We start from the raw sequence: 18,812 nt of genomic DNA on the forward strand, positions 1-18,812 counted from the left end.
TGTATTTTATTTTTATTTTTTTATGTTTTTTGAGACAGGGTCTGACTTTCCTACCTGGGCATGAAAGCATAGCTCACTACAACCTCAAACTCCTGGCTCAAGTGATCCTCTGCCTCAGCCTCCCAAGCAGCTGGGATTATAAAGGCATGCCACCATGCAGAGCTAATTTTCCTACGTTTTGCAGAAATAGGGTCTCACTATACTGCTTAGGCTGGTCTTGAACTTCTAACCCTCAAGCAATCCTCCTACCTTGGCCACCCAAATTATTTGGATTATAGGCTTGAGCCACTGTGCCTAGTCTATTTTTTAAAAATGGATAATTTTACACAATTACAAGAGGGACTTAACCTAACAAATGCAATCAGTATATCCTTATTCTTTGTACCTTCAACGAATCTCAAACAATAAAAAGAAAATAAATAAATAACTGACAGAAGGCCTCACTTTAATTTGCACATCAGCAACTTGACATTTCAACTGGGAGAAAGAACTTTTAAATTTATTGTTAAAAGAAAATCTCTTTATCACATCCTTAGTTATGCAATATAAACCTTATATTTTAGGAATATTTCCATACACATGATATTCAAAGTTTATTCACTGGGAAAACAAACAAATAAAAAACATAATATACATACAGCAGAGACAGGTATTTACAAGTTTTCTTTTATTTTACTGCTTATGCTATATGCATACCTAAAAAAAAGATAAAGTAGCTTGTCTCCAATATTAAAATTGCCGTTTAGAAGTGTCAGTTAAGGAGGTTCATGATTGATGCCACATGTTAAGGCTATTACATTACATGGTACTATGGATTTTAGGAATAAAAATAATTTCATAAAGAAATCCAGCTCTTGGGTGGTGCCTGTGGCTCAAAGGGGTAGGGCGCCGGTCCCATATGCCGGAGGTGGTGGGTTCAAACCCAGCCCTGGCCAAAAAAAAAAAAGAAATCCAGCTCTTAGGCCAGGCATGGTGGCTCATGCCTGTAAACCTAGCATTCTGGGAGGCTGAGGAGGGTGGATTGCCTCCGCTCACAGGTTTGAGACCATCCTGAGCTAGAGCCAGACTCCATCTCTAAAAATAGCCAAGCGTCATAGTGGGTACCTGTAGTCCCAGATACGTAGGAGGCTGAGGCAAGAGAATCAGTTTAGCCCAAGATTTTGAGGTTGCTGTGAGCTATGATGCCACAGCACTCTACCAAGGGTGACAAAGTGAGACTCTGTCTCAAAAAAAAAAAAAAAAAGAAGAAAAAAAAAAAGAACTTCAGCTATTCAAATTCTTGATGATGTGTACCACAATTTCTTATCAAAGTATTTAGATAACTTGTGACTAATGATGGAGTAGACTGATACTTTAGGTTACACTAAGCTCTTTGTTTCTGTTCTTCAACAAGTAGTTAAAAAAGAGGGCATTAAAAAATATGGAGAACTACCTACCATTCAAGATTACTTTTCTACGTATCTGATTCTATGAGATCTCTCAGTAAACCTGTGGCTTTTGCAAACACCAAGATCATTTCCCTCATGAGATATAATCAATTTCAGTGCACACTTTAAATAGATATATAATACGTATGCATGTATGCTTGTACATATGAGAATGGAGTATATCATCAAAAGTATTGAAAGTGGTTATTCGTGGAGGAGAATATAAATTTGTACTTTGGAAATTAATCCGATAATCAAATTAATCCAATATAATCAAGTTTTTAAAAATAAAGAAAATTCATTAACTCAAAAATTCCAAATTCTTATTTCATATTAATTGCATATAAGCATTAATGTTTAGATTCATTAATGTTAGAGATGTCTAGATCAATTTGAATGTATGTGTAATTTATAAAGTCAGCTACAATGTTTCAAAGGCCGATCCTAGAAAATTTACTTCAGTCAATTCATAAACGATTACAACCATGTTGTTACTACTTTTGATATAAACATATTAAAATGTAGTAACAGTTGCAGTTAACATTATTGAGAAGTTGCAACGTATATTCATTTAATCCCTTCAACAATCCTATGAGGTAGGAATAAAAATAGTTTGAAGGATAATATACACTAATTAAGGACTAGTATACATTAAGAAGTCATAATAAGATTTCTAACTATTTCTCCAGAAAATGTCAACAAAAAGAATTACTACCTATCATCATATCATAGATGAAAAAAAATTGTAAAGACATTCATATACTTACACAAGGAAGAGCATAAACTAAGATTTAAAAAGTCCTTTAAACTGAATAAATTTATATCTTTATTATTCTTACTAAAAATAGCAGAGCTGTGGATTGACAATGTGTAACATTACTTTTGAATTACCAAAAGTAAAATTCTATTAGCAATGTTTATGAATGTAATCAGTAATTTGTGGTAACAAATTTGAACTCTACAAGTTCAAATTAATGAAATGTTAAATTTCCCCTATAAATCAAAACTACTTATGAAAAAACTCACAGTAGTCCCTACTTATCCACAGACATTGCAAGACTTCCAATGGCTGCCTGACTCTGGCTAGTGCAGAATCTTATGTGTACTATATTTTCTTTTACGCATACATACCCCTAAGATAAAGTTTAATGTAATTAGGCACAGGAAGAGATCAATAATAACTAATAATAAAATAGAACAATTATAACAATATACCGTAATAAAAGTTAGGTGAATGTGGTCTTTCTCATTCGAAATATCTTACAGTACTGTACTTACCTATTTTTGGATTGTGGTTGCTTTAGGTAACTGAAACCACAGAAAATGAAACCTTGGATAAGGGAGGACTACTGTACAGCTTAATAATATTAACAATATGGATCTTAAACTTACATGATTTAACAAAGTAGAAAGCTTTGACCCATCCTGAATATTCTTTTCCAAGATATTTAGGACTTTCACAGTTTTGTCAGTTGAAAGCTAAAATGGCAACATAAATTTTTCTATTAATCATTGGTGAAAGTTATAAATTATTCAAAAAACATTTTGCACAATTATTTCATTTGAGCTATGAAAAGAGATAACATTACCCTCTGAAAGAGAAACCTTTCCCACTTACAACCTCTACTCAAATTTAAATTATGTTAAGAATTAATCACTTGTTTCTGAAAGGCAAATAAGCGAACACAAAATGGGCAACATGTGCATGTTACTAGCTCTACTCTTAACCATGTATCAAATAAGACTGAGTTTATTCTGATGCCTGATTCTCTGCTCTGGTGGCAGTGACACTGAACATGCATATGAACATACACAGGAAGGACTTCATCTGTTGATTTAATTATCACATGGCTCTCACAGTACTTTGTTATTTAGCAATTTCTTAACATCCAAGATAGCATTTTGAATGACAGGCATGAAATTGTGAATGATAAAAGTTATGCACGTGAGAAAACATTTTTTATTTAGTAGAAATGTGTTATTACTTTTTAAAAGATTCCTATTTCATGTCTTAAAAAGGATGTATTTTCTGCTTAAAAATTTATTAGTCCATTTGAAGGCTCTGTCAGAAGCCAAATGTTACATATATGTACCTCTCTTGATTCAGCAGTTCTTTTAGAATCCTGGTATACAGTTAGAACACTCAACCAAATAAGTCAGAAGAGGTAAATGGGAGATCAAAAGAGTAAATGACGGCGTCCATAGCACTGTGGTCACAGTGGTTACGGCGCTGCCACATACACCAAGGCTGACGGGTTTGAATCCGGCCTGGACCAGCTAAACAATAATGACAACTGCAATCAAAAAATAACCGGGCGTTGTGGCGGGTGCCTGTCCCACCTACTTGGGAGGCCGAGGCAAGAGAATCACTTAAGCCTGAGAGTTTGAGGTTGCTGTGAGCTGTGATGCCACAGCATTCTACAAGGGTGACATAGTGAGACTCTGTTTCAAAAAAAAAAAAAAGAGTAACTGACTTTAAAGTCCAATTTCAATACTCAGGCTGGCACATAAAGGCAAGTTCCCCCAAATATCAAACATTTCACAGCAGATTAAAACTACTTAGACTTTTGATACCACTCCCATACTTTGAAAATACTCAGTAAATTTGCCTTTTTAAATAGTCAGAAATATTACCTACATGTAATTATGGAACTTACAAATACCAAAGATAGGCACTGGGCACATCCAGACTGTTGACATATTCCTATACATAAATCAATATATTCCTAGTTGTACATAGTGATATTAATAAATGCAAATGAATAGCACATTAATTCTTGGTTTACTATGAGAAATGTCTGGCTTTAAAAATCAAATTCATGGCACATTCATTACTCAGAATATAGATAACATTTAAACAAATGAAAAAATGAATAACTGATTATATTTTAAGTTTATAAAAACACCAAAATATTTTTTAGATTACTTTAACATTGTAAAATGGAAAAATCTAAATAAATAGGCTTAAATTATTTAGAATTAATTCCACAGATTAAGTACAGCGTGGCTTTAAAGTTCATGTGCAATTTAAAATAGTGTGCAATGAACTTTATGGCCAACCTGTACAATCTTTTGATAATTCTTGTATTATTCTTAAAGAAAAAAGTCATTATTTCTACATTACAGACCGGGAAATTTAAGACTCTTAAGTAGATGATTCTCTACAAGAGGGACTCTGGTTAGAAGAGGAGGAGAAGAGAATTGTCTTGAAGTTCCATTTGCAAAGCAATCATGCAGAAGTTTAAGAGTTGGGTGGTAGTTGATATAGATTATGAGATGTCACCCTTTGATGTTGCCACTATGGTTTTGAGTTATCAATGAAAAATATTCTACTTCTCAGTAAAAGGGAGCTCATAGGAAAGACAACTTTAATGTATTTCTGCATTTAAATGATCTAAATATTTGAGAAAATGAAAAAACTGAAAAAAAATCAAGGCTCATGCCTCTTTCAACATAGCAATATTCCTTTTATTCAAGGCTTTTTTTTTTTTTAAAGAAGAAACAATTCATTTAGAATCTTTGAAGGAAATCATAAATTATTTATTATTATTTACTTCTTAATTGACCCTGAAAATCTTAAACTAATTTCAAATGTTAGCTATTAAGTAAATTTATAAATTTTACTTTATTGATACCTTATCCATTATACCCATTGCTTTAATTTTAGCAGATTCACTGCCAAGTTCATTAAGCTGATGTTTTCCTAAGAGTAGTTCCTGAGGAATTTCATCATCATCACCTAAAAAACCAAACAAACACATAGTTTAGATTTATGAAATAGCTTAGTGTGGCAAGCTTAATTTTTAAATAAAGTTGTTGGACACAAAAACAGAAAAATGAAGTAAGTTAACAACTTAACAAATTTCCATAACCTAAAGAAAACCCTGACAAAAAGAGGACAGGAATTAAAATTATAATAGATTTCTGATTATCTTGTCTTTCCTACTTTGCATATGCTACTGGCCCTTCTCAACCAAGCTTTCTGCCTCAGGAGGCTGGCCTGCATGGACTACATTAACAGTCGCCCTCTGTCTTCTGTTTGGGTTCACCCAGTAGGGGTACCCTGTCAGAAAATCAAAGAGGAGGAGAGTAAAGTCAGGGATTTTTATATCCCTGATTCTTTCATTACGACGTATACTCAGGCTGGATCTGTCCTCTGACCAAAAGGTACTGCTTCTTTTAATGTTGTTATACATTACAACAGTTTTTCCTACTCAATGAGTTCTGGTGCTTTCTTTTTATCCTTATTCTTTTGGGTACAGGGGTGGTTAAGAGTTTCATGGCTGTTAACCCTGAGTTCTGGTACTATTTTGTCCCATCATGGTAATTACTCTCTTTATAAATAACTCCTCTTCAAATTATCCTAATTTGATAGTGCCATCTGTTTTCCTTTTGGGACCCTAAATGATACAGAAGACAATTTCTCAGCACAGAATAGGGAAATTTTAAAAAAGATAAAACTGATAACTCTAATCAGAAAACACAATGATATAGAATAGGGAAGCAATCCTAACAAAACAAATACCTTCAAAATGAAGTGCGATATACACTTTAAGTCACTCACAAATATAAGGAATTATACCAGAATTAATGTATTAATGGGTAACATAACTTTCATATAAATTAGGCATTAGTGATCTTACCAGCAGCTGAAGGTGGCATACAATTGATGGCAGTAGCTCTACAGATTGTAAGTAGTGTTTTCATAAACATTTTTATATTTATAGATACAATGTTTATATGCAGTAGAACCTCTATAAGTTGACCATGTAGGACTGTAACAAACTGGTCAATGTACAGAGGTCGTCATCATAGGGAAGGAGACCTACGAGGTCTATTATTTTGACACATACATATTCATATATATTCATGTATTACTTTGAACATAGTACATGTCTGGTCTATGAAAATTAGGTCAATTTAATGAGGTGGTCAACTATGTAGATTATATTGTATTATTGTAAAAGTAATATATGAATATAACATTAATCCTTCTGTATTCTAATTTACGATTTTATTCTCCATATTAGAGTCTGTATCCCTAAAGCCAGGGGCTAGAGTCTCTCTTATTTTTGTTTATCTCTAGCACTTAACATATTACTCAACGAACATTAGCCATCAGAAAAATAAACAGATTAATAGATTTCTGTTTCTGTATCTTTGCTTCTGTTAGTACCTTCATTATCTAGAACCTACTCAAGCTTCACCTGCATAAAGACTTCCTTAATTAATATAATCTACTGTGGTAGCTGTACTAAGGATTCTTAAGACACTATCAACACTTGACTAACTTAGTACTTGACTGTAGTACTGAAGTTTTTAGTCTCTTGATAACATTGTTTAGATTTGACTCCAAAACTAGACTTCAAGTTTATTGATAGCACAGATCATGCTTTGTAGTCTCGAGAGTAGTGATTTTTCAACCAGTGTGCTAAGAGAGGATCTTAAGCATGCCAAGAAAATTTTTAAAGATCATTAATTAAATTAGTTTCAAAAGAAGTTCAAAGCACAGTAAGTATATTCTTACTTTAACTCTTGTTTTGGATCAACATTATTTAAGTGTGCTGTGGAAGTTTAACTATCGGTTCAAGTGTGCTGAGATAAAAAAAAGGTTGAAAAACACTGCTCTAGTATAACTAGCAGAAAACTAGACTATACACGTAGGGATAAACAAAATTGATTTTACCAAATGCAGTAAAATCCATGTCTTCTAAATTATCCAAAATATTCTCAATTGAGGCTGTGAATCTCTTAAAAGTTGAAGAGTCCATCATTTCTGCGAGAGAAAAAGAATTCATCATGTTCACATTCCAAGTAGATAAGTGAAGCTGGAGATTAAGATAAATTAAATAAACTAAAATGTTACCCTCAGGTGTTAGCTTTGGTTCATAAGCTTTCCTTTTCTTCTGTTTTTCTTTTTTCTTCATTTTTCTAGCAACTAAAATGAACAAAAAGAAATACTGATATGCAGGAATGCATATTAAATATTAAAATATTGCCATTTTGTTTCTCATTTCTTCCTGAATATTAATTACTTAAACAATAACCAATGCAAATCCAAACTAAATATATGCTTTTGTTGATTAAAGATTAGTTCTTAATTAACTCATGAAAAGATATAAAATATTTTTCAAAGTTTAAGCCCCAAATTTAAATTGGTTTATGTAACAAATCCGTTGACACTGATAAATTACCCTCACTAAGGCTGGGAGGAGGAGAATAATCTTCCATGTCAGAATCTGATGGGCTTCGGTTTCGATAACGGCCACCACCTGAACTCCTTCTTCCTTCATGAGAGTGGCCACTTCTCCTATGATCCCCAGAGCTTCTTCTGTCACGCTCTTCATATTCCCAAGCTTTATCATCATCTTTTTTATGTCGTTTCCTAGAGGCTAGAAGCAAATCCCCATGACAAATAATTTACCTCATTTAAAAAGATTATTAAAATGTACTTTAAAAATGATCCACATGGGGAAAAATATCTTTATTCATGTGGGTCTAGGAAATTACGAGTAATTTTGTTTATCCATAAGTTTAAATTATGGTATAGAATCTAGACTTAAAGATTTTTACATGAACTTGTTTGCTAATAGATACAGATAGGAACGTTCTTGGAATTAAACTATGGTGCTCATTTCAAAGAAAGGTATTCAGTAACTCAGTAAAGATTATGTCTAAATCTCAAGATTAATTAAGGCTGTAAAACAAACTTTATTTAGGATTTGAAGAAAAACAGAACCACTTTAGAGCATTTAGAGTATTAATGGGTAATAGGGTTTGGAGGAAAAGTCACCTTTTGAGAAAATGTTACAAAATATGGGTAACCACGTATACCATCAAGTAATAGCTAAGTTAAACTCCATAATAAGCAATAAATACCATAAACCCTGATGATCTAACATCACAAGCCTACAGAGACAGAATAAACCTGTATAATTGTACTCATATATTGAATTCAGTTCTATAACAACAGGCTTGCTTAAACTCAAGAAGGCAAGCTTCTAAACTTAATGCATGCTACATAAGCATGTTTATGTTACCTTCAATCTTTTCTCCATCCTTTCAGAGGTCTAAACATTCTGCTAAAATCACCAGCACTGACAGAAGCCTTTAGGCAGACTTGGTAAACAGATTTCATCTGACACATCAACTATGATCAACTGGTAAAGCTGCCTAGAGCATTATGTTGAAAATAATTCTAAGCCCCAAGAAAGCATCATAGTTCAGCAAGAAAAGACTGATTTGAAAATGTCTGCAGTGAGACCTGGAAGGTAGTGAAAGTGACAAATAATTTACCATACCTGCTCTAGGGTGTAGGCACCATCAAGTTAAAAGCAGGGTAGAAAACTGATGTGCACTACCTTAAAATCATATACTAGTTGTCTTAGTGAACATTTGTTCCTGACAATAATAAATTTTCTAATGTTTGATTCTCTGGCCTCCTAGTGACTAACTTCTTTTCTGAATCCCTAACCATGATACACACATGAATACTTAAGACAAATGTCTTGCTTACATCCTCTACTTGGGTGAGATTTAAGTTTGCCAATCTCTGGCCCATATACTCTCTCTGTACTATTGTCTGGTTAATAAATGTCTATACCCTGGCTAAGCATACTCGTACATGCTGCCTTATCTATTATTTTTTAAAAGTCTACATAGATACTAATTCTTGACCATTCTATCTAATCAGTAGACAACATGGCAGGAAAAGGTCATTGTGTTTCCTCTTCTTTATGGTCTTGGCACAACAAGATATTTAATATAAAGGATAAATATAAATGGATATATTTAAATATTCAATGATTTTCTTCACAATTAGCATAAATTTGATTATGAGGAATATGAAGAGAAGCAGGACTTTTTTAATGATTTGGGTATGCTCCAAATATTAGGCTCATCTCATGTATTAACATAAGTAGAGAGAATGTGTGTTTATGCAAGTGACAGAGAAACACATCATTTTTGAACACTAAATATTTTTTTCTACAAGTACTGATATGCCTACCAAATATTAGGGATGACAACTAATAAGCAAACTAGTTCACAAAGTGGTATTCTACAACCTCAAATGTCACCTTTTTTTGCATTTTTAATTCCCTAAGAAATCCATTACAAGCATTTGATCTACAGTAGAAAATGCTTGAAAAATCTTATAATTGTTTACAATTACACAGAATATGCTGTATTGATGGTAATTGTCCATAAGCCTTAGAGATTTTTATTTCACATTTACCAAACTTTAGGCAATCTGTAAACAATGGGGTGGCAAATTAAAAAAAAACCAACCCAACCTTTATAACACACTTGTGTATATTGCAAAGCGGTTATTTGAATTCCAACTTACTGTGGCTAACTTGTTCTTTCTCCATTTCCCTTATTACCTACGATAGGAGAAGAGACTAAATGGAGAGTTATGTAAAATTTAAGTGGGTGTTCTCTATTTTCCCTTTCCATATCTCTTGTTAGCTTCTTATATATCCCTGTCTTCATCTTCCCTAGGTACCCAGGGAATTTATATTTGTGCTATAGCCTTCCAAATCTGTGTGGTCCAACTTTCAAAGTTACACTTGAATCCATTCTCCTATCTTTCAACAAAACTATTTCCTTGGTTTAGATTTTAGGAAACCAATTTGATTAAACTGCATTAAAACATTAAGTTTCTATAAGTCTATCTCAAAGAATCATGCTTGCAACTCATTTTCTTGTAATACTTTTGCATTTTGCACAGTGGTATGTTTTTTCTACATTGTTTTTGTGTGGTATGTCAATTTGGTTGTTTATCAACTACCAACTGGACTTCTTTCAGCACTGAAATCAATGGCTCCAGTGTTTACTTTTCTATAGCTATCTGTAGAGAAATAAAACTAGTAATGTGCCTAGGGTAGTTTAAAAAAGAAAAGAAAGGAAATAAACTCAGAAAAACAGTTAGCTACTCTGGTATGTCTTTAAAAACCTAAAGAAACTTTTATTTCCCCCAGGAACCCCTATTGAAGCTCAGGTACTGTGAGTAACACTGGTGGTTTTCAATATACTTGGGTACAGATATTGCAGGATCCTTGACTTTAAGATGATACTACATGCTCCCGTAAGATGAGACATTATCTATCATCAATAGAAAGCAAGCTAAAGAATAGTGGCTGCACTGATGAAAAATTACTCTCCACTATTTTACACTTGGTGGACAATTCTGACTATGTTATTCTTTTCACTTAACCAGTAGGTAACTTGAGAAGTTTCATCAAGTTAGCAATGCAGGCAGCCACTATCAATCAACTAGATTTGAAGTGCTATTTGAAATCAAACTGCAATTGCGGGATTCTTCCTTATCAGCTATTCTAGAAATGGGTGATATTAGAGGGAGAGAGGGAGAATAAGTTTCTGGGTTACCATATTTCCTTTCTCCTCTTGCTTTCCAGAGCTAACCATGTCCCCATATGACCAAAATGTTTGATTATAATAAAAAAATTAACTTTAGCCATTTTAATATACTGCATGTAAATACATCTCGTAATACAAATTATAACAATTATACATATAATTAAATGTCAATTAACTTTACTGTATATTTTATTTCAGTTTTATAACTTTGTTCAGATTTGTTCAATATTCATAACCTATTGCTCATAGCTTAAGAGCTCACAATTTTAAAATGATCAGAGTAAATGAACATTGATTAAAAACTTTGGAGGAGGTGAAGGGCTTCCATCAGCAATATACATTTAAAAATGTCAGCATGCATCTGTCCTTCCTGCCCTTGCTTGTCACACCTCAATCTATGGACACTAGGTAGAAAAGGTAGAACACACTGGTGGTCTTCCCACTTCTTTTGGTCATTATGTCTAAGTCAGTTGGCACACAAGTGAAGATCTCCCATAGTCTGTTTCCACTGAATGCCGTTTAAGTCAAACAAGGTTGCTGACCCCTCTTGGCTAGGCTCAATTCTCTTGCTCCAGAAGAAGGAAGATAGGGATAAAAGAGAAGAACTTTTTCAGTGGACCAGTAGGAAGACAGGCGAGGTATAGCAAGTCTAGTGCAAAGACAGGTGATCACAGTGTTGTAGAGAGGTAGCTGTGTAGTGAAGAAGCCAGCTCTGGAAAACAGTGAAACAAGGGAGGAATTCCAGGACACAGCTGGGCAAAAGGAGAAGCCAGGTCCAAACCACACAGATAATCTGCAATGTGGCTAATCCATTCATAATTTAGTGATAGTATGGTTTTAAATATTTCTTCATCTGGCTATCTCCTAGGTGTCCTTCAAGACTCAACTCAAGTGTCACCTCTTCCAGTAAGCATTCCCTGAACCCCCACTCTGATTTTGATGCCAATCCAATGTGTTCCCACAGCACCCTAGATTTACTGTTATGACTGTAATTTTCTCACCGTACAACTGTTTATATACATATTTCCCCCATTAGACTGAAGGCGCTTTGAAAACAGGGGCCACATCTTATTTGTATTTTTTTCTTAGTGCCTAGCATATAGTGTTTGCTAGATGCATACAGAAACACACTTATGTTTTTAAGCACTAATTATAGCTCATTTAAAATTTTTCTTGGTGCCAACTGATCTCATCTTTCATACATATTAAAGTACAAAGAAAAACCTTGCTACACTATATATTAAGAATTATGGTCACTGTGCTCTTGCTAATCCCCCAAATTACAAATGAGATAAACATATAAATCTGCTTTTAAATTCTAAAATAATAAAGTTATATGATACTTACATTCAAACGCTTCATCACTATCATTATCTTCATCTGAACTGATTTCAGCATATTTTGGCTTTTCATTAACTGTGCTACGTTTGCGTTTGTTCATTTTCACACGTTCACAGAGTGGCATGGTAGATTCAATTTCTGCCAGGAGTTCAGGGGGTAATTCTTTTAACACTGATTGATCTATACTACCTATTAATGAAAGGTAAAAATAAAAATTTAAATCCGAAGATAAAAGGAAAATCTTAACTGAATTAACACAGCAAAAACAAGATATTGGTATTTGTATTTTTGTAAGTCACATTTTTAACAAAACACTCTTTATGTTTACAAGTGGAATACTCAACCCTAAACTGATGATATAATTTATAAGTGTGTATAAATGTGTATACATAGTTATTTAACAACTTAAAAATGTGACACTTATTACCATAATAATGAAGGGAAGTTATAACACCAATTTTTGACACAACGCTTTATTGGTTTGCACTGACCAACAACTTTATGAAACCAGAGCTCCACTGACATTAGACATGGATTTGTGGTTAGAGTTACATCTCACATGTGTGGTAGTACCCAAATTTGTTTTGTACAGGGTATTGTTTGAAACTGATGTTCCCCTCAGTGTAAATGAGTAGAGCTGGAAAACACCACCCCTCCTTCTCTTTTTCTATAATCTTGGCAATTGTGTGTGAGCTTTACATATGCTTTTACCTATCATCACTGTCTACTGGAGAAGCATGGCAACACCTTTAGCATTATGAAGCACTTTTTTCAAGCAAACAAATAAATGTGCACAATTAACTAAAGACAAAAGAAACTTACAAGGCAGGATCAATAGACACAAATATTTTAAAATGTCTGTAACTGCACCTAGTAAATTCAACTCTTTTATGAAATAGGTTCATATCTTCTAATGAAAGAATAACAAAAGGATAAAAATATATCATCATACTTCAATAAAAGCCATTAACATCACACTACCTAATCCTATAAACATATACGCAAATATATATGCAGCTTCTGTGAAGAAATAATTATTGTCTTCTTGACAGTTTAAAAAAATAAAGTAGAAGTAGCAAAAGCTACTTGTTCAGGATAATTTGTCCTTGTTACTATAAAAGATTACAATTTTAACTTACTTTACTTACCAATGTAAATCTTTAGGTGAAAATAAAAATGATGTCTTACCTGATAAATTTTATGAATTGGAATTAAAAAGTACCTTACTGGTTAAGCAAGTAATATTAGTAACTTATAATCAACATTAACACTTGGTTTATAACATTCAAATGATAATAGTACTTACATAAAGAGTAAAAAATCATGACAAGAAGAAATAGGTATCAATTAAAACATATTTCAAAGCCTCAAGAATATACAATTAAATAACAGAAGACATAAAATACAAAGTATTAATCTTAATGAAAGAATAATTCTCTTTTATTAGGCTGAAGATTTTATTCAAATCTTGAAGGAGTTAATTCAGTTAACTTTCAGCCTTCTATACTTTAAAGGTGAACATTCTGCATTTCATTTAAAAGTCTTTAATGCTTTGAATACTTCTAACTAAATATGTGCTTTTTGATGGAGGATCGTATTTTCTAGGATACATCTCCCTCTTTCCACATGATAATATTAAGTATGTTTATACAGATGGTCAATAAATGGCTTTCTGATTGCCTAAGTCTATGGTTCAAAATTTCATGTGTTCATTTATAAATGTATACCTGTATTGTCCTGAACTGCTATATTCTGTAAACAGATAAAGCCATTCAATTTTTTAAAAATAAGTTTTTTTTTTTTTGTAGCACTTGAAAGATTACAATTTTTTGGTGTTTAAAAATATGGATAGGCTAGAAGTCCTAGCATAGTGGTTATGGCGCCAGCCACATACACCAAGGCTGGCAGGTTTGAACCCGGCCCAGGCCAGCTAAACAACAATGACAACTGCAAAAAAAAATAGTCGGGCATTGTGGAGGGTGCCTGTAGTACTAGCTTCTTGGAAGGCTGAGGCAAGAGAATCAGGCAAGGGAATCGCTTAAGACCAAGAGTTTGAGGTTGCTGTGAACTGTGAGCTGACTCCATGGTACTCTACTCAGAGCAACAGCTTGAGACTCTGTCTCAAAAAAAAAAAAAAAAAATATGGATAACCCAACCCAAATAATCTGGCCTCAGCCCATCACAGGATTTTTTACAAAGCAGATTTACCTAACTGATTATTCTGTTTAAATTATAGTCACATCACAAAGACATACTGACTCAATACTAATAACCCAGAATTTATTATCCTGCATATAAATACAGCCTGGGCAACAGAGTAAGATGCTTTCTCAAAAAACAAACAGACAAATGACCAACGAAAAATAAACAACAGAAATAGTCAAGAGTTTAAATATGTACTGGTACTTGTATTCTTTCTACAATGGTTATGTCCCTAGAGCAATGACTCTACTCTCTTCTTTCTCTTTTTATAAGAATTCCTGACAATAACCAGTCATGGACAACCTGTGTCTTTCATTTGAAAAAGCAAATATCTACATTTATTTATTCACAGTTTACCCTCTCTTATTACTCTCCTTGATGAGAATGCTACTAAATTTAAGAGCTCTAGTATTTCTAGAACATTTTAACTTCTGTACAACTTTGTAAGTTAAACCAATATAATTCAAAGACTCAGTGTTTTATTTCTGAAGATGACCCAACTAAAAAATGTCTCTCAATGTACTGTCCTCTAAAAGTGATCCATGTTTCATTTTAGGAAGCAAAATTGTCTATTCCACAGGTTGATGCATTTTTTTTCGTATTAATCATATCCTTTCTTCCTTTTTATGAAACACTTCATAAACTGAATCAGCCAAGTTCCTTGATTCCAAAGGGAAGAAACAAAATATTTAACTTTCCCATACTCAGGCTCAGGATTGATTGATTCATTTATGAGACAGAGTCTTTGTTGCCCTCAGGATTTATTTATTTATTTATTTTTGAGACAGAGTCCTACTTTGTTGACCTTGGTAGAGTACCGTGGCATTATAGCTCACAGCAGCCTCAAACTCTTGGGCTTAAGTGATCCTCTTGCCTTAGCCTCCTCAGTAGCTGGGACCATAGGTACACAACACAACGACCAGCTTTTTTTTTAAGAGATGGGGTCTCGCTCTTGCTCAGGCTTAGGCAATCCACCTGCATGGGCCTCCCAAAGTGCTAGAATTACAGGTTTGAGCCACTGTACCTGGCAGGGTCAGGATATTTAATATATCATCAAGGATCCAGATAACTCATTTCCAAGAGAATACATAATTTTGTGAGCAAAATTATTCATATAACATTACCTGGTCACATCCTTTTCCCTAAATTAGGAAATAATACAGTAAATAAAAAAATAATGCCTTATTCAGTAATTGATGATTTTAGGGGTTACTGTTGTTTACCAAGTTATTTGTTCTTAAAACTTCAGGTTGCTAATGTTTCATGATTATTTTTCTCATTTCATTTCTTTTGTTTCAGCTACTTTATTCCTTAAATCAGACGTCTGAATTACCACAACATTTTATGCTAATGGCTTGATGAATAATACCAGTTAGTCATAACTTTGTGACCATATTTGCAGCTTTTGTACATACACTCCACCTCTACATTCTGACTTTAATAATAAGGCTAAGGAATACATTTACTCTAGATATGACACATTTTAGCAATCTTAGATTTCTAGCATAAATCACTCATACTAGCATATTTACCAGATAACCAGAAGTTATCAAAACACTCAAAGTCCCCCCAGAACACTGATTTGATAACAATGTATTTTGTTATGTTTTTAAAACAGGGAAACAATCCAGAAATCAAAACAATAATCTCAATTTATAAACCCTTTGGGATTGAAGCTTCAGTCAATTGAAACCAGACATGTTCAAAAATAAAACTAAGAATTTCACATAAATCTATACATTTTATAAATCATTTTTAAAAAGACCTTAAAGACATAAAAATAAAAAACACCATGGGCAAGCATAATGTAACTAACTGTTCAGTGACAATTCTTCCACTAACCTACTCATATAGCAGGAATGATATCAAATTGATCTGTAATTTCAAATAGAAGTAAACAAGGACAAAAAGAAAAAAAGAAAAATCCAAATAATGTAAGTTGTCAATCTGCCCTCCTTATGACTCTAAGTGAGTTAACCTTATTAGAAGACACCTTTTTTGGTACATATAGTTCCTAAATGCAAGCCGGCTATCTTATCTGAAGCCACTGATAGGAATTTCATCCAAAAAGTATGAACTACTGATGACAGAACCCTGAAAAAAACAGTAATAATTGAGAGGTAGAAACAAAAGGAGGCAACCTGAAGAGGATAGAAAAAGTGTGGCATTAACCTATGATACCAGAACACAGACTATTCTTTCCATGGGGACTACATGGGTTCCTAACCTGATGGCAAAACTTGGGGCAGAAAGGAAGACTGTGCTAGGGATTCTCAGTGACTGCAAGTGTGTGGAAGATTGGTGAGTTAAAGTTTTGCAGTCACAAAATACTGCAAATTTTAATATGTGATAGTATGTATGTATTAGGATACAAGATACATTTTTTTTCTTACTCAGGTCATTTTATTCAACCTATGGAATACATTTACTCCAAGATATGATACATTTTAGCAATCTTAGATTTCTAGTATAAATGACTCATATTCATTCAACCTATGAATGAAATAAATGGAATGAAATTCCACAGCTTCAAGAAATGTTAATGGTGATCAAGATAATAAGAAAAGGGTCTATTTATTACTGAGGAGGCCAGGTCTTCATTTAAGTGAATAGAAGATCAGGTAGACCGCATCACAAGACAGTCAGAAAATAAACAATTAGAGGGGTTTACATTTTATATGATGGTTACAGATAACTAGAAGTGATGCATGATGAAATAATCTGGCATAATCTGAAATAGTTTTGGTAATTATGCAGAGACCCCAGGCACTGGCTAGAAGCTTAATAATGCTTGTTCAGACTTAAAAAAAATTTTTTTTTTTGATTAAAAAATGGAAGCTTAGCAAACATTCATCTGTGGCTAAGAACGGGGTGACAATGATCAAATCTGCAGCTATTTTCTCTTTCAGAAGGTCTCTGAGAAATGCTCCCCAAAAGTGAAAGAATCACAATAACCTAAGAACTGAGAAGTCTTCTTTTCAATTTTAGCCAGTAATTTTCAAGTTGCAGGTTGTGCTCAAAAGCAAGCTGTGCTATCAGTTTTGTGGGTCTTCTAGCAGTTGTATTTAAAATGAAAGAGAACATACAAAAATTTCACTGTTTTGCCTACAGTAAAGAGTAGGTATTGTTAATATGTGAGAGTGTGTGTGTGTATAGGACACAACATACATTTTTTTCTTACCTTAGGTCACAATCAAAAAAAGTTTTTAAGTCCTTTAAACTATGGTTTCACCTCTCTCAAAATAAGAGTATCAATTCAGTTTGAAAGGTTCTTTTTAGATTATTCTAACACAAAGTGAGGGCTCAGTCCAGTATTTCTTAAGCTACAAATTGAATGAAAGATATTCTATACTAAGACATGAATTTCCCTTAAGAAATATAAGTTATATTTTAGGGAAATTAGGGAGAAAAAGAAGGTAAACTGTAAAAGTAGGTAAGGTTCAGATATTACAAAGTGTTTTTAATAACAGGAGTGATAGAACTAGACTGTGCTTTAGAAATGTTACTCTAGCAATAATTCACAGGATGGACTGGAAGGGAGAGATAATAGAAGGGAAATCTTCCAAAAGCTATTTGAAATATCTATGAAAAAGGTAAAGGGGAAAAATAAGTAGATGCCATGAATTTAACCATTTTTGAAAGGTGGCATCCCAATTTTGGAAAAAAAATTAGCTCAATATATCAATATTTAACATTTTAAGATCATGCAGAAACCAGAAAATATAAAATCAAGCACAATATACTCATGTGTTAATATTTATGCTATTTAAATATTTTAATCAGTCTTATCAGGTATTAAATTATATTATCAGCTATTCAAATGACTAGTATTGTTTTTTTTTAATTTAATTTAATTTTTTTTTTGCAGTTTTTGGCCTGGGCTGGGTTTGAACCCATCACCTCCAGCATATGACTAGTATTGTAACAGGCTAAATGTGTAGAGGGATTTTAGTAACATTCTAGAAAAATATTTTCTAACAATGCTAGGAATGACATCTTTTCTGATCTTTTTTTTTGCACCAATGGTTATAAAACAATGTTTAATTTATTATTTTTTTTACATATACATGTGTTTATTAGGTTTGTACTTTTTGCCTTCACAGAATTAAAAAGGCTTAAAATTTAATAACAATAACAATCTTTAAGATAAGGACTAGAAACAAAAACCTCATAAAGAATGAATGAAGATAAATACATTCAGAAAAGAAATCAGAAATTTGCTGCATTGAAATATTAAATATTAAATATTAATATTAATAATAATGCAAAGAAAGTAACATTCACATGTTCAATAAGAGTATGTCTACTATAGAATGCTTTGACTCTGAGGTTCAGTATGGAGTCATCAGTTAACTACTTATTTTTTTTTTTTTTTTGCCGAAAGTCTCAAAAAACAGACAATATTTATAAATAAAAGTAAAATTTCAAAAAACAGATCATGCCAAATCTTATAGACAATAG

General features: G+C 33.0%; 1 protein-coding gene across 3 annotated transcripts in view; it reads right to left on the reverse strand.

Annotated features, from left to right (window-relative positions):
* Positions 1-18,812, reverse strand: part of NIPBL (NIPBL cohesin loading factor) — a 219,487-nt gene that overhangs the window by 71,063 nt on the left and 129,612 nt on the right. For all 3 annotated transcript variants that reach the window (XM_053592103.1, XM_053592093.1, XM_053592111.1), the window contains 6 exons: positions 12,156-12,338; positions 7,622-7,819; positions 7,294-7,365; positions 7,114-7,203; positions 5,063-5,166; positions 2,820-2,906 (listed from right to left, as the gene is read on the reverse strand). In XM_053592103.1, the coding sequence (XP_053448078.1) occupies positions 2,820-2,906; positions 5,063-5,166; positions 7,114-7,203; positions 7,294-7,365; positions 7,622-7,819; positions 12,156-12,338 (734 nt within the window). The remainder of the gene's footprint in view (positions 1-2,819; positions 2,907-5,062; positions 5,167-7,113; positions 7,204-7,293; positions 7,366-7,621; positions 7,820-12,155; positions 12,339-18,812) is intronic.

The sequence above is a fragment of the Nycticebus coucang genome, chromosome 1 (assembly GCF_027406575.1).
Source record: "Nycticebus coucang isolate mNycCou1 chromosome 1, mNycCou1.pri, whole genome shotgun sequence".
NCBI lineage: Eukaryota > Metazoa > Chordata > Mammalia > Primates > Lorisidae > Nycticebus > Nycticebus coucang.